This window comes from Chiloscyllium punctatum, chromosome 34, assembly GCF_047496795.1.
Source record: "Chiloscyllium punctatum isolate Juve2018m chromosome 34, sChiPun1.3, whole genome shotgun sequence".
NCBI lineage: Eukaryota > Metazoa > Chordata > Chondrichthyes > Orectolobiformes > Hemiscylliidae > Chiloscyllium > Chiloscyllium punctatum.
The window spans coordinates 37,616,706-37,644,365 of NC_092772.1; the positions used below are offsets into that span (position 1 = coordinate 37,616,706).

A 27,660-nucleotide genomic window follows, 5' to 3' on the forward strand; every position below is an offset into this window, starting at 1 on the left:
GGAGAGGCTGAATAGGGTGAGGTGGTTTTACTCTGGAGCATCAGAGGCTGAGGGGTGACCTTGTAGAGATTTATAACATCATGAGGGGCATGGATAGAGTAAAATGACAAGGTATTTTCTCTGGTACTCAGGGGGGTGGGGGGAAAGAGAACTAGACGGTATAGATTTAGAGTGAGAAGGGAAAGATTTAAAAGGGACCTAAGGTGCAAATTTTTAACACCGAGGCAGGTGGGTGTAAGGAATGAGCTGCCAGAGGAAGTGATGGAGGCAGGTACATTGCAACATTTAACAGGCATCTGGATGGATATATAAATAGGAAGGCTTTAGAGAGAGATGGGCCAAGAGCTGGCAAATGGGATTAGATTAATTTAGGAATTATCTGGCCAGCATGGATGAGTTTTACAGGTCTGTTTCCGTGCTGTACATCTCTATGACCCCATGATTCTATGACTAAGAAGTGATAACCAAAGTTTGAGTCTCTCTGCCTCTCCCTCATGTTTAAAATGATATGGTGCCTCCCTCCATCACTGCACAAACTCCACATGTTTTCGCATGGAATCAACCTTCTATTGGTCAGACCTGCTTTCTGAAGATCAGATCTGCTTTGAACCACCAGACCCCAACTTCTATTTGCCAGCTCTCCCTTCAGTCACTGGTTCTCCATCTCTATTGATCAGACCTTGCAAGTACATGTGAATATTTCGTAAGGGTTTCCTCCTCTCTCAGTCTTCAAGTTCAACTATAGACACTGATGTATTAGGAAAAAAGGGAGAATTCCCAACATTCCTTACACCAGCCAGTCACTTCACTTGGGATTGGGGTCTTTAATTTAGTCAGTGATCAGAGTATTTAGCTACAAATGAGGTAGATAAAAGGGGTCCAGAAGGCACACATTAAAGATGTGTGCTTCTCTTGCAGTATTGGTGAGCCTACACCTCCAATACAGTATTGGTCACCTTTATTGCAAAGGGGGGGGGGGGGGGGAGGATGGGGATGGGGGGAGGATGGGGATGGGGGGGATGGGATGTGGGGGTGGGGATGGGGGGGGGGGTGGTGGGGATAGGGATGGGGATGGGGATGGGGGGGGGGTGGTATTTAAAACACACTAAAGGCAGTTCAGAGGACACTTTCCCGTTTGATACCTGAAACGAGCAAGGTGCCAGATCAGGAAAGGTCGGCAGATTGGGCTTGCTTCCACTGGAAGCTAGAAAATTATGGGATGGTTTGATTAAAATGCATAAGATCCAGAATGGTTTTGGTAAGATGGACTTGAAGAAAAATGCTTCCTCCTGTGGTTTAATCTAGAACCAGGGAGCACTGTTTCAAAATTAGTAAACTGCCCTTTATTGACAGAGTTGAGGTGAACCCCTTTTCCTGAGACTTGAGACACTTCACTGCCTGAGACAACAGTGGAGACCAGGTCATTAAATGCTTTACCCACATGTGGATATTTCTTTAGTACTTTCTCCATCCCTTAGTCTTCAGCAGTTGTGGGACAAGTCTCTGAAGGTCAGACATTTCCATCCAAACGTACAGAAAGTCGTTGTATCGGAACCATTTCACATCTACTTTGGCATTGCATGTGTGAGTCAATGTTCAGTTTCAGTGTTGAATCTAATTACAGATTGCTTTATCTCACAGTCGTGTGGTGACAGCGACTTATCACAAAACACAGAAAAAAGTCTCAGCAGCAGACAAATCACTCATGGTCAGACTACACTTGAGAAAACGGCCTATATAAACACCTGCTTTTATTTCAATAACTTATATATCGCAGGGCACAGGAGAACTATCATAAATACATTCACTAATTATTAAATAAAAGGACTTCTCACACAGATTATAATAATATACAAAAGGAACTTTGTCAGCCAGGTCCCACGGCCGGTTATATCAAAGTGCCACCTCCATTTGGAGTGAGACCACACTCCGGTTCACCCCCGGACGCATATTCTCAAAAGCGTACGAGTGAATCCATGATACTGTTACCTCCTGAATCCATTTCAATCATGATTTCATTCAGCTCAGCTCATAAAGAGAGAAGACATACTTTCAATTAGAACTACAAGGGCATCCCACTCCTAAGAATTGGAAGGAACCCAGGTTGGGACTTTGTTCTCAAAGACCTGGGAAAATGACAGCGTTTCATTCTCAGCAATTAGTAGATAGCTGGCCAGCAAAAATACAAAAACAAAGCTTTTGTGCTGAGTAGGCCACTCTCTCTCTTGCTGCTGAGCCAAATGCCTGTACACTGGGGTCACATTCTAGTGTCTCAATGCAGCACCCAGAGGGCACAACACTGCAGAGGGATAGGACTCTGAGGGGCAGTACACTGTCAGGAGCTCATTGCTAATAGAGTGCCACAAGGTCAGAAGAATCAGTGCTGAAGGAGTACTGCACCATTGGAAGGTCAGAACTGCAGGAGCACGGCACCGAGAGTCAATACGAACAAGATGCTCCCACTTCTTGACAGTCTCATTCCTAATGGAGTGTCGTACTGTCAGAGAATCATTGTTGAGGGAGTGCTGTACTATCAGGTGGTTAGAACTGCAGGAGCACTGAGCTGTCAGAGCCAGCAATGGAGGCGGCACTCCACTGCTGGAGGGCCAGGCCAGAGGGAGCACTCTCCTACCAAAAAAAAACTCAGTACACAAGGAATGCTGCATTGTTAAAGAGGGCCAAATCTGAGGGAGCACAGCCTAGCTGGAAGGGCCACAGTGACAGCCCTGCAATGATGGGAGAGGGCCTGTCTGCCCTCTCAAGGGGGCAGAGTGAGCAGGAAAGAGCCTACGGACACTATTGAACAGCAGAAGAAGTGGGCCCTGGGCCCACTCAGCCACTACCAAAGCACGACAATAATTTGCTCATTAGCACGCAGCTCCTTGTAACAACTTCCTGTCCACAGTTTGCATCCATGCTCACCGAGACTGCAGTAGTGGCTACGTTTTCAAAACGGGCACTTTGTAGACTACTTCAGGATTGCATGGCACTGGTAAACAGGGAGTGGGGAGTGGATGGGATTTGAAGAATTACGACACGTGGGATCCCGAGCAAAAACAAAGGGGAGGACCTACATCCCCATGGAACACTGAGGTTAAAACATCCACGATTGAAATGCATGAAGGGAAGGATTAAGTACAAAAAAAAAGTCCTTTTACATCACTGCTATTTCCGAACATGATTGAAGTGCCTGTTCACAAATCGGACGCTGGGGGGGGAAAGCGAGCAACGGGAAACTACAAGCTAAGCCACCCGGTAAGCCTTCATCCTGCTGTATTCTGTCCGGTCGGTGCAGGCGGCCCAGATAAACAGAGCTGCGGCCATGAGCTGGAGAGGGGCAGATACACATGCCAGGCAAAAAGACCAGCCGTACTCGCCGTCCGGGCGGGGCTCCAAGTCCTGCATCTTGGCGTGGAGGAGCTCAATGTTGGCAGCAAAACAAGCCACGGTGCCCAGGGTACAGATTCCTGACAGGGAGAGAGCAACAAAAGGCACGGTCAAAAAAAAAACACACAGGAGTGGGGGTCCATCCATAAAACGTCACAAAATCAAAAACAATTAACACTCAAATTTCTGGACAACTACCTTGGAGTTGCCATTAGTGCATAAAATATATCCCAAAACAGGATTAAAAATGTGAGAAACCAAGAGCTGTTCACTTTAGTTGGTGGAACACAGAGTATTTCTTAAATGGTAAGAGGTTGCAAATTGTCATTGCAGGAAGAAGCCTAGCTGTCCTCGTCAGTAAATCACGGCATTTAGCTGCCTACATTATGGGGAGGGAATGTTAAGTGGTATTATTGCTAACCTATTAATCCAGAGACCCAGGTAATATCCTGCCATGGTAGATAGTGTAGCTTAATTTCAATTTTTTTGAAAAAAAAAGAGATTAAGAGTTTAACGAGGACCATGAAATCACTGCTGATCATCACAAAAACCATCAGATTTACTAACGCCCCTCAGGGACAGAAAGCAGCCACCCTTTCCTGACCTGGCCGACATGGGAGTCCAGATCCACAACAATTACAGATGGTCAATAAATACTGGCATGGCCAATGACATCCACATCTCATGCATGATGCAAAGAAAAAGCAGTTCATTGGGGGATGTTCATGGAACATTAGTCTTTATCACAGGAGTCGTGAAATCTTGCTTCTGCTGTAGAGGGGTGTTGGGGTAGACTGCACCTGGGAGTACTGTGTGTAGATTTGGTTTCCTCATCTCCAGGAGGATATTTTTGCCAAAATGCAAGTGCAGATAAGGCTCACCAGACTTGTTCCCAGGACAGACAGACTGCCCTATGCAGAGAGATTGGGCAAAATGGGTCTAATGTGGTCTTCAGAGAGTTATGAAGAGAGTGAGAGGTGACGTGATGGAACATTATAAAAAGAGAGAGATATAAATAGGTAGAGGCAGACAGCAATATCCAGTGTGGGCCCCTCGATTTGAAAGCAAGAGAGTAACCAATTCGGATCGAGAGGAGCAGCTTTTCTCAAAACGTGAACCCTGAAGTCTGGACCACAGGGGTCTTTGCTCAAGTTTTAACAGTAGAAAAGGATAATTATTAAATTGGAGACAGTTTAACAAAGATTGACCAGGATGTTGTCAAGCTGGAGGATTTGTGCTACGAGGATAGGCTGAAACTTTTTTCACTGGAACTCGGAGGTTGAAACGTGACCTTACAGAAATTGAGAAGGTCATGTGGGGCATAGATCAGGTGAATAGCAAAGTATCTTTTTATCCAGAGAGTGGAGGAGTTCAAAATTAGAGGGCATATTTTTCTTAGGTAAGAAGAATAAGATTTAAAAAAGGATCTGGAGGGGCCATGTTCTCACTCAGAAGGCGATTTGCATATGGAATGAACTACCACAATATGTGGTGGATGAAGGTACATACGAACGGGAAAGGGAGACGGGCAAAATGCAGGAAAGTGGAACAAGTTTAGTTTGGGAAACTTGGTTAGCATGGATGGGTTGGACCGAAGGCTGTTTCCCCGCTGTATGACTGAGTGCAAAGTGCTATAGGGATAGTGCGCATAAAAGGCATTCAAGCACTGGATCAGTCATGATCACATTAATTGGGAAAACAGGTTCAATAGGCTGAATGGATTCAGGATTAGTGGTGCTGGAAGAGCACAGCAGTTCAGGCAGCATCCAAGTAGCTTCAAAATTGACGTTTCTGGGAAAAGCCCGATTCCTGATGAAGGGCTTTTACCCGAAACGTCGATTTTGAAGCTACTTGGATGCTCCTGAACTGCTGTGCTCTTCCAGCATCTGCAGTCCTTGCTTTTACCTCAATAGGCTGAATGGCCAACTCCCACTCCTATATTCCAACAGAAGCTGATCCTCACTGGCTCCCAGCCCAACTGCTTGTTCGGTGGTGCTGTGGACCACGTATATATTGGGTGTGGGCGTTTGCACTCCCTTTCCGATTTTCTTAAAGGCCTTCTTCTCGGTTTTTGGTTGCACCTCAATCCCACGCTCCTGATCTTTGGGTAGAGAGGAGAGAAGGTAGGTCAGAGGGCCTCCTTATTGAGTCTGCTCCTGGCCCGAGCCGAACTGGCCATAAACAAGTCCAGGCAGTGGGCTGTGGAGGGGGTCATTATGGCCAACTGCCTGACCCTCTTCTGCGGGTAGGAGAGAGCCCGGTTGTCCCGAGAGAAGGAGCACAGTGTCCACCAACACCAGAGATTTTCAGGGAAAAAAGGTGGACACCGCAGCCAGTAGAGTGCTTTATTGGCCCCTCCAGCTCTATTTTGATTGAATCCCTGCCTTCCCCTACACTGTTTGATCATACAGCATTGCCCTCTGAGAAGGGCACTGCTGGTCACTGACCACTCAGTTGTTTCCTTCTTCGGGATGGTGAAATGGAATAAAGATTTGTACCCCTGTTGCCTTTCACTGTGAAAAAAAAAAGCCGATCCTGGTCAGAACACGTGATCTCCAACAGGTCTCATCCCTCCACAAAACCTTCATTCCTGTGTCGGGAGGTACCTTACAAAAACAAATCTCAAAATTTGAAACCCACAGGCTCCGGGTTCAATTCTGACCAAGAATCTATCGTCTACATTTGGGCTGCTGCTGCAGTAGAGGAACATCACACTGTAGGGGCGGCTGGGAGGCAGTGAAGTATTGCAATGATGGAGAGGGGCGCAGGCAGGGAGGGAGGGAGGAGGAGCAAGGGGAGAAACAGATGTGGCCTTCAAACATTACCTGCGAGGAGGTGCAACACTCCAGTGCCAATGGCAGGGTACAGGCTGCGACAGGAACACACGCACAATCCAATGAGGGCCCCGAAACACATCAAACCCAAACTGATGAATGGGAGTAGGATCTGACAGCGACTCAAGTCTGAAAACACAAGGGGAGAGTGAGAGAGAGCGCAAGAGACAGCGAGAGCGAAAGAGATTTATTGAATGATGTCCCAGCATGTTGGTCAAAGTAGGGTTTCAGGGCATGATCCATTCAATTAACGCTCGAATTGGTCAATGAGTCTTCCCAAAAGGAATGAGAATTCAGTTTGAGAGAATAGCAGATGCAAAGTCACAATAGTGAAGTCTGATGTAATTCTTGGTCTGGAAAAACCTGTGTCTCATTGCTATTAATACTGCAGCCGCTTTGCGAGGGCTGTGAACAGACAAACTGAGGGATACCACATAACAGATGTGCCTGTATAACAGGCTCAATGGTGTGAATGGCATTCCCATTCCTGTATAACAAGCTTCATGGTGTGAATGGCCTCACGTGTTCCTCCGTAACAAGTTTGAAACGCTCAAGTTGCCCGAACCCTAATCCAGAGTGAATGGCTCCTAGTCCTATGTAACAGGACTAAGAGGCTGATTGGCCTCTTGGCACGCGCAACACACTCCAAGGGCTAAACGGTCACCTCACAAACCTGTGTAACAGAACAGAGGGGCTGAATGGTCTCTAAAATGATCCTGAGCAACTAAGTAGAGGGAGTCAATGGCCTTCTGTTCTTGGGCAATTGACTGAAGGGACTGGGTGGAAGGTTCTAACCCCAATGCACTACAGGAGGCACAGCCTCAGGCAGGAGTTTCTCCAAGACATGTCAAAAACCTGGAGAGGTCGACTGGGGGAAGAAAAAACAGGCCTCAACCGCAGGAAGAGGGAAATGGACTCACAGGTTCTGACGTAATCCACTCCGCTGTTGTGGTTTCCGATCTGTTTGTACTTGGGTGTAAACTGGTTCTTCAGCGAGAAGCTGACACACATACTGCCCTGGTTCACTTCTGGAACAAAAACAGAAAGAATCAGAGGATTCACATCAAATATAAAAGTACGACACTGAAAGAAAGAGGGGGAGTTGGGTGGGGTCTGTCAGTGAGAGACTGCGGCAAAAGTGTCCCGGGATAACATTATACTTGGAATTATGGAAGAAGAGTGCAGAACACTGGACAGGGCAAACAGTGCATGGCAGAACGTATTGATACTTGGAGAGCAGATAATGTTTTAAGCAGCAAATAGCACTCATCTCACAGAAAAGAATTTAAAAAAGGCCATACAGTACATCTTATTAAAATGGACATAATCTTTCAAGATGGCTTCCAGAAGTCACATGACTGCTGTCATCAGTTCATTGCAGCAGAAACCAGGCATGTCAATTATTAGCTCAGCGGCAACCACAAAGGGAGACATAGAATTCAACTGACACTTGGATAACTCAAAGTCTTCCCAAATTCAGTCTCTGAAAGAACAGGAGGTTACCATAGAGAATTTGAACTTCTTGGTCTACAACAACAACTTATTGCCACTAACATTGCAGCTGCTCTGCACAGATTATGATTGGACAGACTGAGGGGTGCCATTTTCAGCTGAAGGCCAGATAGACAGTTAGCTGCGAACAGATAGCTGGAGGAAGGCAAAGCAACCAAAACTTTGGGAAGATTGGTCTCTTCCTTCTAAATTCCAATGAGTACACGCCCAATCTACTCAATCCCTCCTCATTAAGGCAGTCTCTCCATATCCAAGATCAACTAAGCAAACCTTCTAAGGCCTGCATCAAACACCAGAATATCTTTTCTTAATAAAGGGGCCAAAAATAAAAAACATCCAAACAAACAAACCACAGTATTCTAGTTGTAGTCAGACAAGTGTCTTGTTTTAGCAAAACCAGCTGTAGTCAGACCAGTGTCTTTTAGATTATTAGATTAGATTACATTACAGTGTGGAAACAGGCCCTTCGGCCCAACAAGTCCACACTGCCCCGCCGAAGCGCAACCCACCCATACATTTACCCCTTACCTAACACTACGGGCAATTTAGCATGGCCAATCCACCCTAACCTGCACATCTTTGGACTGTGGGAGGAAACCGGAGCACCCGGAGGAAACCCACGCAGACACGGGGAGAATGTGCAAACTCCACACAGAGTCGTCGGAGGCGGGAATTGAACCCGGGTCTCTGGTGCTGTGAGGCAGCAGTGCTAACCACTGTGCCACCCACTAAGGTTGTGGGAGTCGAAAAAATGTGGCGCTGGAAAAGCACAGCGGGTCAGGCAGCATCCGAGGCGCAGGAGTCAACATTTCAGGCATAAGCCCTTTATCAGGAATGTGGAGGGGAAAGGGGGCTGAGAGATAAATAGGGGGTGGTGTTGGAGGGAGGGGTGTGTGGGGAAGGTAGATGGGAAGGCGATAGGTAGATGCAGGTGGAGGGGTAATTGTGAGAGGCCAGTGGGAAGGGTGGAGTGGTTGGGTGAGAAGGAAGATGGACAGGTCAAGAGAGTGGTGCAGAGTTGGACGGTTGAATCTGGGATGAGGTGGAGGGGGGTGTGGTGGGGAGGAGAGATATATTTTTTTTGAAAATGAAGTCGATGTTGATGCCATGTGGTTGAGGGTCCCTAGGCAGATGAGGCATTCTTCCTCCAGGTGGCGGGTGGCTTGGATTGGTGGTGAAGGCAACCCAGGACTTGCACGTCCTTGGAGGAGTGTGAGGGGGAGTTGAAGTGGTCAGCCACAGGACAGTGGGGTTGTTTAGTACGTGCGTCCCAGAGATGTCCCCGGAAACGTTTTGCAAATTGACTTCCTATCTCTCTCGTGTAGAGACGACTGCATCGAGAGCAAAACAGTAGATGTGTTGGATGGATGTGTAGGACAATCTCTGCCAGATGTGAAAAGATCCTTTGGGACCTCAGTCGGAGAAGTGACGAGCAGAAAGGTGTGGGCGCAGGTTTTATACTTCTTGCGGTGGCAAGGGAAGGTTCCGGGAGTGGAGGGTGGGTTGGTAGGAGGGGCACGGACCGAACAAGATAGTCACGGAGGAAACACACACACACAGTCTCTGAAACGCAGATAGGAATGGGAGGGAAATATCTGTTGTTGGGGTCTGAAATGGGGTGGCCAAAATGGAGGAGAATAATGAGCTATATCCAGAGCCGAGTGGGGTGGAAGGTGAGGACCAGAGGGTGGAGTTCAAGGGCGGAGATGTGGGAAGTGGAGGAGATCTGGGATGCCCTATTTCAGAGACTGCTATTTCTCCTCCCATGTGATCAACAGAGCCCTCCAGCATATCTCCTCCACTTCCTGCACGTCTGCCTTCAAGCTCCACCCCTCTAACCCCAACAAGGATGGAATGCCCCACCACCCACTCCACATCCAGAGATTTTCCTACACATCCACCCACCTCATCGACCGCATCTACTGCTGTCAATGTGGTCTCCTCTATGTCAAAAAGACAGGACGCCAAGTCGCGGAGCATGTCAGGGACCATCTCTGGGATGGACCCACCAAACAGCCCCACCATCCTGTAGCTGACCACTTCAAAGCCACCCAGTCAACTGGAAGAACACCTCATCTCCCGCCTCAGGAACCTCCAAAAACACAGCATCAACGGCCACTTCACTTGTTCCCAAATCTCCCTTCCCCCCCACCCCAGCTCATGTGGGCGGCGTGGTGGCACAGTGGTTAGCACTGCTGCCTCACAGCACCAGAGACCCGGGTTCAATTCCCGCCTCAGGTGACTGACTGTGTGGAGTTTACACATTCAAGCGTGTGTCTGCGTGGGTTTCCTCCGGGTGCTCCGGAGATGTGCAGGTCAGGTGAATTGGCCATGCTAAATTGCCTGTAGTGTTAGGTTAGGGGTATGGGTGGGTTGCCCTCTTGACCTGTCCATCTTCCTTCCCATCTATCAACTCCCCACCAACCTATCACAATTACTCCCCACCTGCATCTACCTATCGCCTGCCTTCCCTATAGCCCCTCCTACTTCTCTCTCCACTTTCCGAGTGAAGGGCTTATGCCCGAAATGTCGACTCTCCTGCTCCTTGAATGCTGCGTGACCTGCTGTGCTTTTCCAGCGCCAGCCTTTTTGACCGACTCTCCAGCATTCGCAGTCCTCACTTTCCCAGAGTAGTCATGATTTGGAGATGCCGGTGTTGGACTGGGGTGTACAAAGTTAAAAGTCACCTCCTTCTACACCTGATGAAGGAGCAGCGCTCCGAAAACTAGTGCTTCCAATTAAACCTGTTGGACTATAACCTGGTGTTGTATGATTTTTTTTTAAAACTTTCTCAGAGTAGGTTGTGGACTGTGTGCAGATAAATGGGATGAGTGTACGTTCAACAACATGTTTCAGTTGCAGGAAAAGTGGCAGCTTTGACCAGGGGGCTGACAGGAATGACGAATCACCGATTTAAAAACTTGCCTCTTGAATAGATGGAGTGCAGAAGGGACAGCTGAGTAAGTAAGGTAATATATTTGGGTAGAAAGTGAGGACTACAGCTGAAAATGCGTTGCTGGAAAAGCGCAGCAGGTCAGGCAGCATCCAAGGAACAGGAGAATCGACGTTTCGGGCATAAGCCCTTATTTGGATGGTTGCTTTACAAAACACGACTCAGGTAGTGTCTCCTACCTATCGTGTTTCTCTAACCAAAAACAAAAGTTTTGTGCACCAGATTGGTAAGATTTTTAAAATTCTGTATTTTTCTACATTCTTTTTAGGAATTTAGAATAGTGGGAATGGCAATTAGGGCAGTTGAATGTTACTCCTGCAGAATGGGGAGGGGAAGGTCACCACTAGTGACCCTGCTGACTTCCTGTGGGAAAGTGCACCACGTTAGGGAACCGGAGCAGGAGCTAGATGAACTTTGGATCATTCGGGAGGCGGAGGTGGTTATTGAGAGGAGATACAAGGGAGGTAGTCACACCTCGGGTACAAGAAGAAAAGCAGATGGGTTACAGTTCGGGGATGGAAAGGGAACCGACAGACAGTGCTGGGGTCCCCTGTGGCCATTTCTCAAGAGAGAGAGTATACTGGTTTGGATAGTGCTGGATGGGACAATTTACCATGGAGCACAGATCTCTGGCACCGTCTGTCCCTGTTGCTCAGAAGAGAAGGTGGGGGGGTTGCAGAGGGTGCACGAAAAGAGATGAACAGAGTATTAGTCATTGGGGCCTCCATATGTAGGGGTCAGTTGGGAGGTTCTGTGGGAAGGAGAGACTCACGGTTGGTGTATTGCAGGCTCATGCTGCCTTGGATCATGTTTTCAGGATCCTTGAGGGGGAGGAGGAGGAGCAGCTCCACAATCGGCACTAACAACATAGGTAGGAAAAGGGATGAGGATTTAAGGCAGAAATTCAGGGATCTAGGTTGGAAGCTTAGCACTACAACAAATAGATTTTATCTCTGGTCTGTTGCCCGTGCCAGTGAGGAGAGGGATAGGAAGAAAGGGGAGTTGAACGTGTGGCGACAGGGATTATGCAGGCGGATGGGTTTCAGATACCTGGATAAAGATGTGCAGGTTAGGTGAATTGGCTATGCTAAATTGCCCATAGTGTTCAGGGATGTGTAGGTTATGTGCTTTAGTCAGTGGTAAACATAGGGTAGGGGAATGGGTCTGGGTGGGTTACTCGGAGGGCTGGTGTGGGTTGAAGGACTTTTTGTTTCCATACTGTATGGAATCTAATTCTAGTTCAATTGAGACTCATTCTGGGGTAAGTGGGACCTCTAGGATGGTATCTCCAGTGACTGGGAGGTTGAGAGTAGTGAGGTCAGAAATGAGGTTAAGATTGCAAGAGCTCACCAGCAAGCAGGGAGGTGGTTTGAAGTGAGTCTATTCGAACAGGAGGAGCATCTGGAATAAAAGGTGGGTGAACTCGAGGCATGGGTTGGTACCTGGGATTTTGATGTTGTGCCATTTCAGAGACATGGATAGAGCAGGGGACAGGAATGGTTGTTGCAGGTTTCAGGATTTAGATGTTTCAGTGAGAACAGAGAAGATAGTAAAGTGGGTGGGGGGGGGGGGGGGGAGAGAGGGGGGAGAGAAAGGTGTGGCATTGTTGGTCAATGGTCGCCAAATGACTTGGAGATGCCAGTGTTGGACTGGGGTGGACAATGTTTTTTAAAAAATTGCACAACAGCAAATTATAGCCCAACAGGTTTATTTGCAAGCACTAGCTTTCGGAGCACCACTCCTTCATTAGTTAGCTGTCCACCTGATGGAAGAGCGGTGCTCTGAAAGCTAGTGCTTGCAACTAAACCTGTTGGGCTATAACCTGGTGTTGTGCAATTTTTAACATTGTTAGTCAAGGACAGTATTACGGTGGCAGAAAGGACAGTTGAGGATTCGTCTACTGAGGGAGTATGGGCAGAGGTCAGAAACAGGAGATCACCTTGTTAGGAGTTTTCTATAAGCCTCTGAATAGTTCCAGTGATGTAGAGGAAAGGATAGCAAAGATAATTTTCGATAGAAGCAAGAGTAACAGAGTAGATGTTATGGGGGACTTTAACTTTCCAAATATTGACTGGAAATACAACAGTTTGAATATTTTGGATGGGTCAATTTTTGTCTGCCGTGTGCAGGATGATTCCCTGACACAGTGTGTAGGCAGGTCAACAAGGGGAGAGGCCACATTGGATTTGGTACTGGCCAATGAACCCTGCCAGGTGTCAGATTTGGAGGCAGGTGATCACTTTGGTGATCGTGACCACAATTCAGTTAGGTTTTCCAGCATCTGCAGTCCTCGCTTTCTCCCACAATTCAGTTATGTTTTCTTCAGCAATTGAAAAGGGATAGTAACTCACACAGGGCAATGTGATGGTTGGGGAAAAGGCAATGATGCGATTAGACAAGGTTTAGTATACAAAGGAAGGGAAAAAAAAACAGCAGGGGATGTGCACAATTGAAATGTGGAGCTTATTCAAGGAACAGCTTCAACAAGACCTTGATAAGTGTTCGAGCAAGGGAGTCGTGGTTTACGAAAGAAGTTGAATCTCTTGTCAGGAAGAAAAGATGGCTTATGTAAAAAGGTGAGAGGTGAAGGTTCAGGTTCAGTTAGGGCACTCAAGTGTTACACATTAGCCAGGAAAGACCTAAATTAAGCAAGCCAAGAACAGCCAGGAGGGAAGATAAGACAACATGATCCTATCTCCCAAAGGAAAACCTCTAAAGCTTTCTATAGGTATATGAGGAATAAAAGGAATGGCTAGAGAAAGATTAGGGCAAATCAAGGATATAGTAGGATGTTGTGCATGGAGTCGGAGGAGATAGGAGAAGCAATAAGAGAATATTTTACATCACTATTCACACTGGAAAAAGACAGACAGACAATGTTGTCAAGGAGAATATTGAGATACAGGCTATTAAGACTAGACAGGATTGAGGCTCACAAGGTGGTGTTAGCAATTCTGGAAAGTGCGAAAATACACAAGTTCCCTGGGCCGGATGGGATTTATCTTAGGATTCTCTGGAAAGCCAGGGAGGAGATTGCAGAGCCTTTGGTTTTGATCTTTGTTGTCAGTGTCTACAGGAATAGTGCCAGAAGACTGGAGGATAGCAAATGTAGCAAGCCCTGGTAATTATACACCACTGAGCCTTACTTCAAAGTAAGAGAGAAGATTTGTAGCTCGGGTGCTCGTTGTGGTTCTGTTCGCCGAGCTGGGAATTTGTGTTGCAGACGTTTCGTCCCCTGTCTAGGTGACATCCTCAGTGCTTGGGAGCCTTCTGTGATCTTTACTCCAGCATTTGTAGTGGTTTTAATCTGCCGCTTCCGGTTGTCAGTTCCAGCTGTCCGCTGCAGTGGCCGGTATAATTGGGTCTGGGTCGATGTGTTTATTGATTGAATCTGTGGATAAGTGCCATGCCTCTAGGAATTCCCTGGCTGTTCTCTGTTTGGCTTGTCCTATAATAGTGCTGTCCCAGTTGAATTCATGTTGCTTGTCATCTGCGTGTGTGGCTACCAAGGACAGCTGGTCGTGTCGTTTTGTGGCTAGTTGGTGTTCATGGATGCAGATCGTTAGCGGTCTTCCAGTTTGTCCTATGTAGTGTTTTGTGCAGTCCTTGCATGGGATTTTGTACACTACATTGGTTTTGCTCATGCTGGGTATTGGGTCGTTCGTTCTGGTGAGTTGTTGTCTGAGAGTGACTGTTGGTTTGTGTGCTGTTGAGTCCTAGTGGCCGCAGTGGTCTGGCTGTCAGTTCGGAAATGTTCTTGACGTATGGAAGTGTGACTAGTCCTTTGGGTCGCGGCATGTCCTCGTTCCATTGTCTTTCCCTTAGGCATCTGTTAATGAAATTGCGAGGGTATCCGTTTTTGGCGAATACCTTGTATAGGTGTTTTCTTCCTCTTTTTGCAGTTCTGGTGTGCTGCAGTGTGTTGTGGCCCTTTTGAACATTGTCTTGATGCAACTTCTTGTGTGTGTGCTGGGGTGGTTGCTTTCGTAGTTCAGGACTTGGTCTGTGTGTGTGGCTTTCCTGTACACCTTTGTGGTGAATTCTCCGTTCGGTGTTCTCTGTACCATCACGTCTAGGAATGGGAATTGGTTGTCCTTTTCTTCCTCTCTAGTGAATCTGATTCCTGCGAGTGTGGCATTAATGATCCGGTGTGTGTTCTCTATTTCTGTACTTTTAATGATTACAAAGGTGTCATCCACATATCTGACCCAGAGTTTGGGTTGAATTTGCGGTAAGACTTTGTTCTAATCTTTGCATTACCGCTTCTGCTAGGAGTCCAGAGATGGGTGAGCCCATGGGTGTGCCGTTGATTTGTTCATATATTTGGTTGTTGAATGTGAAATGTTTGTGAGGCACAGGTCCAGTAGTTTGAGTATGCCATCCTTGTTGATAGACAACAGGACGTTGAACCTGTTCTGTATGTCCAGCAGGTTGGCTATTGTTTCTCTGGCTAGGGTTTTGCCGATAGAGGTGAACAGTGCTGTTACATCGAATGACACCATGGTTTCTTTCTTGTCTATGTGTATATTTCTGATGATGTCCAAGAATTCCTGTGTTGACTGTTTAGAGTGTCTGGATCCCCTGATCAGGCGTTTCAGTTTCTGCTGTAGTTCTTTAGCCAGTTTGTGTGATGGTGTCCCTGGTGGTGATACTATGGGTCTATCAACAAAGAAGGCATACTCAAACTACTGGACCCAACTCTGGACAATGTATTCGCCAAAAACTGATACCCGCACAATTTCATTAACAGATGTCCAAGGGAAAGGCAACGGAACAAGGACATGCCGCAACCTAAAGGACTAGCCACACTACCATACATCAAGAACATTTCCAAACTGACAGCCAGACTACTGCAACCACTAGGACTCATAACAGCACACAAACCAACAGCCACGCTCAGACAACAACTCACCAGGACAAAGGACCCAATACCCAGCATGAGCAAAACCAATGTAGTGTACAAAATCCCATGCAAGGACTGCACAAAACACTACATAGGACAAACAGGAAGACAGCTAACGATCTGCATCCATGAACACCAACTAGCCACAAAGCGACACGACCAGCTATCCTTAGTAGCCACACACGCAGATGACAAACAACATGAGTTCGACTGGGACAACACTACTATTATAGGACAAGCCAAACAGAGAACAGCCAGGGAATTCCTAGAGGCATGGCACTTATCCACAGATTCAATCAATCAATAACCACATTGACCTGGACCCAATATACCGATCACTGCAGCGGACAGCTGGAACTGACAACCGGAAGCAGCAGATTCAAACCACTACAAATGCCGGAGTAAAGATCACAGAAGCGCTTCACAGGAGGCTCCCAAGCACTGAGGATATCACCTAGACAGGGGACGAAACGTCTGCAACACAAATTCCCAGCTTGGCGAACAGAACCACAACACAGCCTTCCTTCACTTGTGGGTAAAGTATTAGAAAAGGTTAAAAGGTTATAAGAGATAGAATTTATCATCTAAACAGGGATAAGTTGATTCAGGATAGTCAACGTGGTTTTGTGAAGGGTAGGTCGTGCCTCAAACCTTGAGTTCTTTGAGATGGTGACCAAACAGATGGATGAGGGTAAAGTGGTTGATGTGGTAGAACGTAGAACATAGAACATAGAATATTACAGCACAGTACAGGCCCTTCAGCCCTTGATGGTTCCACAGGTTGGTGGAACAATCGGAAGCCTATTTATCCTACACTATTCCATTTTCATCCACGTTTATCCAATGACCATTTACATGCCCTTAAAATTGGCTAGTCTACGACCGTTGCAGGCAGCGTGTTCCACGCCCCTACTACTCTGAGTAAAGAGACTACCTCTGATATGTCCTATATCTATCACCCCTTGAACTTACCATCACCACCCAAGGATAAAAGGCTCTCACTCTCCACCCTATCAAACTCTCCAATAATCTCAGATGTCAAAATTCAGTCATGTCTTGACCACCTTCTCTCTAACGAAAACAGCTTCAAGTCCCCCAGCCTTTCCTCAGACGACCTTCCCTCCATACCAGGCAACATCCTGGTAAATCTCCTCTGAACCCTTTCCAAAGCTTCCACATCCTTCCTATAACACAATGACCAGAACAGTACGCAATACTCCAAGTGCGGCTGCACCAGAGTTATTAAGATTAGATTAGATTCCCTACAGTGTGGAAACAGGCCCTTTGGCCCAACCAGTCCACACCGACCCTCCGAAGACTAACCCACCCAGACCCATTTCTCGCTGACTAATGCACCTAGCACTGTGGGACAATTTAGCATGGCCAATCCACCCTAACTTGCACATCTGTGGACTGTGGGAGGAAACCCATGCAGATACGGGGAGAATGTGCAAACTCCACACGGACAGTTGTCCAAGGCTGGAATCGAACCCGGTACCCTTTTGCTGTGAAGCAACAGTGCTAACCACTGAGCCACCGTACCGCCCCAATTTTGTACAGCTGCAGCATGACCTTGCGGCTCCAAAACTCAATCCCTCTACCAATAAAAGCTACCACACCATATGCCTTCTTAACAACCCGATCAACCTGGGTGGCGACCTTCAGGGATCGATGTACCTGGTCACCGAGATCTCTCTGCTCATCTGCACTACCAAGAATCTCAACATTAGCCCAGGACTCTGCATTCCTGTTACTCCTTCCAAAGTGAATCACCTCACTTTTCCGCATTAAACTCCACTTCCCACGTCTCAGCTCAGCAGCTCGTTTATGTCCCTCTATAACCAACAAACATCCTTCGACACTATCCACAACTCTGTTGACCTTCATGTCATCCACAAATTTACCAACCCATCCTTCTGCACCCTCATCCAAGTCATTTTCAAAAAAAAAATGACGAACAGCAGTAGCCCCAAAACAGATCCTTGCGGTACACTGCAAGTAACCAAACCCCAGGATGAACATTTCCCATCAACCACTACCCTGTCTTCTTTCAGCTAGCCAATTTCTGATCCAAACCCCTAAATCACCCTCAATCCCACACTTCTGTATTTTGTGCAATAGCCTACCGTGGGGAATCTTATAAAATATCTTCCTGAAATCTATGTACACCACATCTACTGCTTTACCCTCATCCACCTCTTTGGTCACCATCTCAAAGAACTCAATAAAGGTTTGTGAGGCACAACCTACCCTTCACAAAACCATGTTGACTACCCCTGATCAATGTATTCCTCTCTACACGATTATAATGAGATGAGATTTATAACCTTTTCCAACACTTTATCCACAACCAAAGGCTTACTGGTCTATTATTACCAGGGATGTCTCTGCTCTCCTTTGTGAACAAGGAGCCAACAATTGCTGTCCTCCAGTCTTCTGGCACTATTCCTGTAGACAATGATGACATAAAAGATCAAAATCAAGGGCTCTGCAATCTGCTCCCTGTCTTCCCAGAGAATCCTAGGATAAATCCCAGCCGGCCCATGGGAACTTATGTATTTTCACACTCTCCAGAATTGCTAACACCTTCTCCTTATGAGCCTCAATCCTGTCTAGTAGTCTGTATACCTGTATTCTCCTAGTCAACATTATGTTTAGTCAGTGTTCACAGTGGAAAAAGACATTCATTTAGCACTTCCCCCATCTTCAAACTCCAAGCACAATTTTCTAACACTATCCCTCATTGGCCCTAGTATTTCTCTAGTCAGTCATTCTTTTATTCCTGATATACTGAAATAATGCTTTAGGATTTTCCTTCATTGTATGTGCCAATGCCTTCATGTCCCCTCCTGGCTCTTCATAACACTCTTTAGGTCTATCCTGGCAAAATTGTAGCTCTCAAGGGCCCGAACAGAACTTTCACGTCTCATCCTAACATCAACCACCTTCTTTAACTTGACAAGAGATTCAACTTCCTTAGCTCCTTTGCTCGACCACTTCCTCCCTGCCTGACAAGTACATACTTATCAAGGCCATGCAGTAGCTGTCCCTTGAAATGTGGAGCTTATTCAATTGTGCCTATTCCCTGCAGTTTCCTTCTCCATCCTATGGATCATGAATCTTGCCTAATCACATCATTATTGCCTTTTTCCCCAGCAATAACTCTTGCCTTGTATTATATACCTATCCATTTCCATTGCTAGAGTAAACATAACCCAAATGTGGCTGCAATCACCAAAGTGCTCACCTCCCTCCAAATCTAAACACCTGGCTGGGTTCATTACCCAGTAGTAAATCAAACATGGCCTCACCCCTTGTTGGCTTGTCTACATTCTGTAGAAGGAAACCATCCTACACACATTGGACAAAAAGTGACCCATCTCAAGTACTCAAACTATAATATTACCAGTCAACATTTAGAAAGTTAAAGTCTGCCATAACAGCTACCCTGTTACCCTCACTCCTATCCAGAATTCTCTTTGCTATCCTTTCCTCTATCTCTGGAAAGATCCAGAGGTCTATAGAAAACTCCCAACACTGACCTCTGCTTTCCTGTTTCTAACCTCAGCCCGTACTACCTCAATGGACGAGACCTCAGATGTCCTTCCTGCCATTGTAATACTGTCCTTGACTAACAATGCCATACCTCCCCTTCTTTCACCATCTTTTCTGTTCTTACTGAAGCATCTAAATCCCAGAACCTGCAACAACCATTCCTGTCCCTGCTCTATCCAGGTTTCCGAAACGGCCACAACATCCAAGTCCCAGGTACCAACCCATACTGCAAGTTCACACACCTTATTCTGGATGCTCCTGGTGTTGAAGTACCACCTTCCTGCTTGCAGGTGCACCCTTGGAACCTTGAAACCTCATTTCTGACCTTTCGTACTGTCAACCCCATGGATACTGGAACTACAATTTAGGTTCCCATTCCCCTGCTGAATTAGTTTAAACCCTCCCGAACAACATTAGCAACCTCCCCAGGATATTGGTACCCCTCTGGCTCAGGTGTAGGCCATCCTGTTTATAGAAGTCCCACCTACCTCAGAATGAGCCCCAATTATCCAGATATCCAAAACCCTTTCTTCTGCACAAATCCTGAAGTCACGTGTCCCCTCTCCATATTCCTTGCCTCACGAGCACAGGGCACAGGCAAACCAGAGATAACAACTCTGGTGTACCACAGTTACTAGTGGTGTACCACAAGGATCTGTTTTGAGGCCACTGTTGTTTGTCATTTTAATAAATGACCTGGATGAGGGCGGAGAAGGGTAGGTTAGTCAATTTGTGGATGACACTGTCAGTGGAGTTGTGAATAGTGCAGAAGGATGTTGCAGGTTACAGAGGGACAGATGAGCTGAGTGGAGAGGTGGCAAATGGAGTTTAATGTGGAAAAGTGAGACATGATTCACTTCGGAGGGAGTAACAGGAATAAAGAGCACTGGGCTCACAGTAAGATCCTGGATAGTGTAGATGAGCAGAGCGATCTCAGTGTCCATGTGCATAGATCCTTGAAAGTTGCCACCCAGGTTGATAGGGTTGTTAAGAAGGCATACAGTGTGGTAGCGTTTATTGGTAAAGGGATCACGTTTCAGAGCCACGGTGGCAAGCAGCAGCTGTACAAAACTCTGGTGCAGCCACACGTGGAGTATCATGTACAGTTCTGGTCACCGCATTACAGGAAGGACATGGAAGCTTTGGAAAGGGTTCAGAGGAAGTTTACCAGGATGTTGCCTGGTATGGAGAGATGGTCTCATGAGGAAAGGCTCAGGGACTTGAAGCTGTTTTCGTTAGAGAGAAGGTGGTTGAGAGGTGATTTAAATTGAGACCAGTAAGATCATCAGAGGATTAGATAGAGCAGAATCTTTTTCCTCAGATGGTGATGGCTAACATAAGGGGACATAGCTTTAAATTGTGGGGTGATAGATACAGGACAGATGTCAGCAGTAGATTCTTTACTCAGGATAGTAGGGTCATGGAATGCACAGCCTGTAACAGTATAGACTCACCAACTTTCAGAGCATTTAAAACGGTCATTGGATAAACATATGTATGGAAACAGAATACTGTAGGATAGATGGGCTTGAGATTGGTCTGACAGGATGGCGCAACGTCAAGGGCCACAGGGCCTCTACTTTGTAGTAATATTTTATAGACATGACAGGCCAAAGGCCTCCTTCTATGCTCTCTGACTCTACTAGAACAAGAGGAAGGAGATATGGGTTAGGGTGGAAACACATGGAAGCCCCTGGATAACATTAGGATCTCAGGCAAGCACATTTCACTCAAGTGCTTGAAGTTCGAGCAGCTTGTGCTGAGACTACAGTTGCTGTGGTGCATTAGGAAAAGGGAAAACTCTCTGGATTCCTTCTACCAGCAGACAATCACATCACTCGGGATGGGAGTCTGCTAATTCAGTCAGCGGTCAGAGAGAGGAGGTAGAGAAGGGAGGCCCCAGAGTATGGGAGTGCAGCATTGTTTGATCCTGCAGGCATCCAATAGAAATTGAACATTAAAGATGGCGTGTTTCTTTTCAGGAGTGGTGAGGCTACATCTCAAACACACTGAGCCATTTGAGTCTCCTTCCGTAAGGAAGGATTTAAAACACGTTAGAAACAAAGCAGAACCAGGGAACAGCTCAGAGTCAGGATGAATTAATCCAAATACATCCAGGGAAGTTATTTGGGTGGAACTGAGAAATAAGAAAGGGATGATCACCTTATTGGGATTGTATTATAGACCCCCTAATAGTCAGAGGGAAATTGAGAGACAAACTTGTAATAGGGTGGTTTATAGTAGGGGATTTTTAACCTTCCAAACATAGACTGGGGACTGCCATAGTGTTAAGGTTTTGATGGAGAGGAATTTGTTAAGTGTGCACAAGAAAATGTTCTGATTCAGTATGTGGATGTACCTACGACAGAAGGTGCAAAACTTGACCTACTCTTGGGAAATAAAGCAGGGCTGAGGGGTCAGTGGGGGAGCACTTTGGGGCCAGCGACCATAATTCTATTAGATTTAAAATAGTGATGGAAAAGGATAGAGCAGATCTAAAAGTTGAAGTTCTCAACTGAAAAAAAGGCCAATTTTGATGATATTAGACAACAACTTTCAAAAAGCCGATTGGGGGAAGATGTTCACAGGTGAAGGGACAGCTGGGAAATGGGAAGCCTCCAGAAATGTGATAATGAGAACTCAGAGAAAGTATATTCCTGTCAGGGTGAAAGGGAAGGCTGGTAGGTGTAGGGAATGCTGGATGACTAAAGAAATTGAGGGTTTGTTTGAGAAAAAGAAGGAAGCATATGGCAGGTATAGACAGGATAGATCGAGTGAATCCTCAGAAGAGTATAAAGGAGTATATTTAAGAGGGAAAAGGGGGACTGGAGATAGCTTTGGCAAATAGAATTAAGGAGAATCCAAAGGGTTTTTACAAATACATTAAGAACAAAAAGGGTAACTAGGGAGAGAATAGGGCCCCCCCAAAGATCAGCAAGGCGGCCTTTGTGTGGAGCCGCAGAAAATGGAGAAGATACTAAACGAGTATTTTGCATCAGTATTTAGTGTGGAAAAGGACATGGAAGATATTGAATGTAGGAAAATAGACGGTGACATCCTGAAAAATGCCCATATTACAAAGGAGGAAGTGCTGGATGTCTTGAAATGCATAAAGGTGAATAAATCCCCAAGACCTGTTCAGGTGTACCCAAGAACTGTGGGAAGCTAGAGAAGTGATTGCTGGGCCTCTTGCTGAGATGTTTGTATCATCAATAGTCACAGGTGAGGTGCCAGAACACTGGAGGTTGACAAACGCGGTGCCACTGTTTAAGAAGGGCAGTAAAGACAAGCCAGGGAACTATAGACCAGTGAGCCCGACCTCGGTGGTGGGCAAGTTGTTGGAGGGAATCCTGAGGGACAGGATGTATTTGGAAAGGCAAGGCCTGATTAGGGATAGTCAACATGGCTTTGTGCGTGGGAGATCATGTCTCACAAACTTGATTGAGTTTTTTATAGAAGTAACAAAGAGGATTGATGAGGGCAGAGCGGTAGATGTGACCTATATGGTCTTCAGTAAGGCATTCGACAAGGTTCCCCATGGGAGACTGGTTAGAAAGGTTAGATCTCATGGAATACAGGGAGAACTAGCCATTTGGATACAGAACTGGCTCAAAGGTAGAAGACAGAGGGTGGTGGTGGAGGGTTGTTTTTCAGACTGGAGGCCTGTGACCAGTGGAGTGCCACAAGGATCAGTGCTGGGTCCTCTACTTTTCATCATTTATGTAAATGGTTCGGATGAGAGCATAAGAGGTATAGTTAGTAAGTTTGCCGAAGACACCAAAATTGGAGGTGTGGTGGATAGCAAAGGTTATCTCAGATTACAATAGGATCTTGACCAGATGGGCCAATGGGCTGAGAAGTGGCAGATGGAGTTTAATTCAGATAAATGGGAGGTGCTGTATTTTGAGAAAGAAAATCTTAGCAGAACATATACACTTAATGGTAAGGTCCTAGGGAATGTTGCTGAACAAAGAGACCTTGGAGTGCAGGTTCATAGCTCCTTGAAAGTGGATTCGCAGGTAGAAAGGATAGTGAAGAAGGCGTTTGGTATACGTTCTTTTATTGGTCAGAGTATTGAGTACAGGAGTTGGGAGGTCATGTTGCAGCTGTACAGGACATTGGTTAGGCCACTGTTGGAACTGTGTGCGCAATTCTGGTCTCCTTCCTAATGGAAAGATGTTGAAAAGGTTCAGAAAAGATTTACTAGGATGTTGCCAGGGTTGGAGTACTTGAGCTATAGGGAGAGGCTGAATAGGCTGGGGCTGTTTTCCCTGGAGCGTTGGAGGCTGAGGGGTGATCTTATAAATCATGACGGGCATGGGTAGGGTTAATAGATGAGGTCTTATACCCAGGGTTCGGGGGGGGGGGGGGGGGGGGGGGGGGAGGTATCCTAAACAAGCGGACATAGGTTTAGGGTGAGGGGAGAAGATATGAAAGAGACCCAAGGGGCAACTTTTTCCACAGAGGATGGTATGTGTATGGAATGAGCTGCCAGAGGAAATGGTGGAGGCTGGAACAATTGCAACATTTAAGAGGGATTTGGATGGGTTTATGAATAGGAAGGGTTTGGAGGGATATGGGCCGGGTGCTGGCAGGTGGGACTAGATTGGGTTGGAATATCTGGTTGGCATGGACGGGTTGGACCAAAGGGTCTGTTTCCGTGCTTTACATCTTTATGACTCTATGAAGCGGTACTTTTGGACAAAGAGAGGTCAAGAGTGTGAACATGATGACATCTGGCAATAAATGGAGATCTCAGGATATGGTGAGGATAGGTGACGAAGGAATATTGACTATCATGGAAGCACCAGTGATCCTGGATGGACTCAAAACTTGAATTGGATTCCATGTTGGGTGGGTCTGAGCCAGAGGCAGTCACTGAGGAATATGATGTGGCTGTGGAAACGGGTTTTCGCAAATACATTGTAAAACACCAGGAGTGACAACGAAATTAATGACAGTGAACAAGACTGGAAGGAAATCCTGTCAGAGACAGGAGCAGAATTTCTTCAAGGAGGGCATGCCTGAAGAGATGGGGCTGAGTTAAACATGACTATGACTGTATAGCAAGTTGAAGAATTTCCTGGTCATATTCTGCATGGGGGGGGAGGGGGGGGGGGGGGGGGTAGCAGAAGTGGGAGGGGCAAGTTGGATAGCACAGTTGATGTTTGGGGTGGGGTGAAAAAAAAAACAGAACACAGGACAGCAGGGGGAAGGGGGCAGATTAAGGTGAGGCTACGATGAGGCGCATGCTTGGGGAGCACGGAGGGCACTGGAGAAAGAGAGGGTAAGGAATTCCAACATGGAAATGGACAGAGAGAGAGAAAGAGCTCTCAATGCATACAAACCTTCTGGCGGTGGTTTGAACCAATAGCCTTCCTTGAGCTTGCTGATACATCGCCTCCACAGTCCAATGGTGCCATTGTACATGATGAGCGCCCGGGAGTACATGTACTCATCGCTGTCCTCACGATCAAACTCCTCACTACTCGGCTGCAGCTCAGTACTGTTCATCTCTGAGAGGCCGGGCCGGCTCCTGTACTCATACCAATGGTCAGTACCAATGGCAGCAGCAATGTACACTGCAGAGATCAGGGCCAGGACGCTGCCAATCACCAATGCCGTGGCAAAACGGTTGTCCACCATCGCACCAGTGGGTCAGCATGTGTCAACTGTGTGGGAGCAAGGGCACAAAGCTCAGCATTAAAGGACAGGGGAATGACAAAGACAGAGAGATCTTGCAGCAAAGGGAGGAAGCAAACATGAATGCTGGATAGAGAGCGATAGTGTATGTGTGGGAATGATGTAATGGATTACAAGGACGAAAGACAGCAATGTCGGCAGGGGGTGGGAGGAGAAGTAGAAGTCAGCAGGATTGACAAAAGGCTCTCACAGCACAGAATAAGAGCGCGAGCAGGCACAAGTCAGACAGAACAAATGAGTGAACTGCACAGATTGCACATGAGTGAGAGCAAGGTGAACAGACAGACGTAGGCACATGACCAAATGCAGCAAGCAGTCAAAAGGCCGTCACAACGGCACACAGTCACTCCATCACTGCTCTCGCCTCTTTTCTGACCACCCTTCCCATTCTGTTCCAGATATCCTGCACGACAAAGCTCTAATCCTTCCCCATTAACATTCATCAGAATTCTTGGTGCCTGGCTGCTGCTCAGACCACAGCCACAAACCCCTCACCTTTTGAAATAGGGAGCAGGGCAACCCAGTTAAAGTCAAAAGCAAGGAAACTCGTCCTTCCCAAATAGATTTCCAAGACTAGTCCCAGTTGCCTGACTTTGGTCCATATACCTCTAAACCTTTTGTAGGATTGAAACAAGGTCAACACAATGAATCTCAGAATGAGCACCCTGATTGGGGTTGTTAACCTGCCAGAAGAGAGAACGTACTTTCAACATTCACCTTGTCAGGGGGCCCAGATCATATGTTTCAATCAAATCACCTCTGATCCATCTGACCTTCATGAAATACAAGCCAGATCTGTCCTCTACCTACCTCTTACAGGTATTAGTCTAGGACCCCTTCTCCAAACATCCTTCTTTAAATAGGTTTCCTTGCACTCCAACAGCTACCAGAGCCATAAAGAGCTCAGACATACAATCAGGCTATGAAAATCACCACGTGAACCCAAGTGCTTCTCTGAAGTAGGGTCACCAGACTAGAAACTGACTCTGCTTTCTCTCTACAGATGCTGCCAGACCCGCTGAGTGTGGCACACAATTTCTGATTTACAGTTGTCTGTCTCTCTCTCTGCAGGCAGCCCTAACTGAAGCATACAGCATGCACCCATGAGGGGGGTAGGCTGTTCCATTGAACGACTATGTTTAAGGCTGGCACAACACTACAAGTTGGTAAAAGCAATGACTGCAGATGCTGAAAACCAGATTCTGGATTAGTGGTGCTAGAAGAGCACAGCAGTTCAGGCAGCATCCAAGTAGCTTCGAAATCGACATTTCGGGCAAAAACCTACAAGTGTCAAAAGCAAAGCACCTGCGCACCCAGACCGTTGCAACTTGTTCAGCTTGACACAGCAGGGCCGAGACTGAAAAGCGATGGGGCAAATATCTCAAAACAGGAGGAATACACAGCACTCTTTCCAAGCTTTGGTTTTGGCCAAGTCCTTTATTTGCTTGAGAAGATCTAGATTAGAGCGGGTGCTGGAGAAGCACAGCAGGCCAGGGCAGCATCCGAGGAGCAGGGGAGAGAGAAAAAAAAAAAAATCAACGTTTCAGGCAAAAAGCCCTTGATCAGGAATTGAGGCAGGGAGCCTGCAGAGTGGAGAGATAAATGAGAGGGGTTTCCAGCATCTGCAGTCCTTGTTTTTATTTTGTTCGGAGGAAAAGGGAGGGGGGAGGGGGGGAACCTGACACATTCGCACTCCCTCTCTGAATGGACAAGTATCTAGCTCCTGCACACCCACCTTGGGGACACTCCCTGGACAATATGAAGACTTCCCTGCTCAACACTCCCATTGACCTTTCACCTCCTGACCATGACCTTAGTTAGCCTCCCTGCCTCAGAAGCCCATTGACATTCACTCTCACTCTCACTCTCACTCTCACTCTCACTCTCACTCTCACCTTCTCACCTTCTCACCTTCTCACAATCCAACACTTAAAGCTCCACTCGTCACCGTCGCCCCACTTCCGGTGGAGTTCTTCCGGTGACGCTACACGCTGACCCAAGCCGTGGCACCGCCCATTTTAACGTCACCCAGGGGGGTTCGACTGTTACGTCACAGGCAGAGGCTCCGCCCATTTATATCATCGCGCCAGCTCCGGCCGATTCGTGCCCTGTCCCCACGCCCACGACGGCATCGCGCCCCGCCCCCTTCCATCCCAGCCGCGCCTGACCACTCTCAGCCACGCCCCCTCCTCCTCCCGACAACCCACGAACGTGACGCCTGGCCCAACCTCACCCCGCCGCCGCCTAATCCCTTGATCTTAGCCGAATCTCCTCGCCCGAGGCTTCGCCCCTCATTCTGAGCCCCGCCCCCTTACCGCCTCGTCCGTAAACTCAGCCACGCCCCCTCGCATTCGGCCGCGTCCCTTCCCCTTATTTCAGCCCGGACGCGTCATTCAGCCCCGCCCTCTCCCTTCTAGCCCCGCCCCCGGCACTCAGACCGTCCCCCTGACACGACGTTCCACCCTCTGGCGCTCAGCCCCGCCCCCTCCTTGGCACTCTGTCCCGCCCCCCTCCCATTTCAGCCCCGCTCCACCCCTTTCAGCCGCGCCCCCGACTCTCAGCCCTGCCCTGTGGCACTCAGCTCCGCCCTCTGGCATTTAGCCCCGCCCCTGGCACTCAGTCCCGCCCCCTGGCACCGAGCCCCGCCCACCAGCTCTGCCATGTCACTCTGAACAAGTTGAGGATGGTCTGGGTGCCACAGATCTCTTGCTTTCCACTCCACGCCCTCACTTGTTGCATGCTGGCCTTACCCATTTACGTTTCCAGTTTCAGATTTACATAAACTGCCACCTGTTCCACCATGGTGGAACCAG

The 27,660-nt window shown here is 47.3% G+C and overlaps 1 protein-coding gene across 4 annotated transcripts; it reads right to left on the minus strand.

The window, feature by feature from the left end:
* Positions 1-1,720: 1,720 nt before the first annotated feature.
* LOC140458796 (claudin domain-containing protein 1-like) lies at positions 1,721-26,924 on the minus strand. 4 transcript variants are annotated; one of them, XM_072553434.1, is made up of 6 exons: positions 26,759-26,924; positions 24,493-24,816; positions 7,142-7,249; positions 6,213-6,350; positions 5,293-5,488; positions 3,262-3,467 (listed from the first exon to the last, which is right to left on the minus strand). In XM_072553434.1, the coding sequence occupies exons 2-6, from the start codon at positions 24,788-24,790 to the stop codon at positions 3,422-3,424; spliced, it is 786 nt and encodes a 261-aa protein (XP_072409535.1). In that variant the 5' UTR covers positions 24,791-24,816; positions 26,759-26,924; the 3' UTR covers positions 3,262-3,421. The 4 variants fall into 4 exon arrangements, with proteins under 4 accessions (XP_072409537.1, XP_072409535.1, XP_072409536.1 ...); XM_072553435.1 differs by having other exon boundaries at positions 26,743-26,901; XM_072553433.1 differs by having other exon boundaries at positions 26,751-26,900.
* Between the last annotated feature and the right edge of the window lie 736 nt (positions 26,925-27,660).

What these genes read in the sequence shown, in the direction of transcription:
- LOC140458796 (XM_072553434.1), bottom strand. Translation starts at nt 24,790, where the DNA reads ATGGTGGACAACCGTTTTGCCACGGCATTGGTGATTGGCAGCGTCCTG. An exon ending in GTTCAAACCACCGCCAGAAG is followed by an intron (nt 7,250 to 24,492) that starts GTTTGTATGCAT and finishes TTTTTGTTCCAG; the next exon opens with AAGTGAACCAGGGCAGTATG. An exon ending in AGTGGATTACGTCAGAACCT is followed by an intron (nt 6,351 to 7,141) that starts GTGAGTCCATTT and finishes TTGTGTTTTCAG; the next exon opens with ACTTGAGTCGCTGTCAGATC.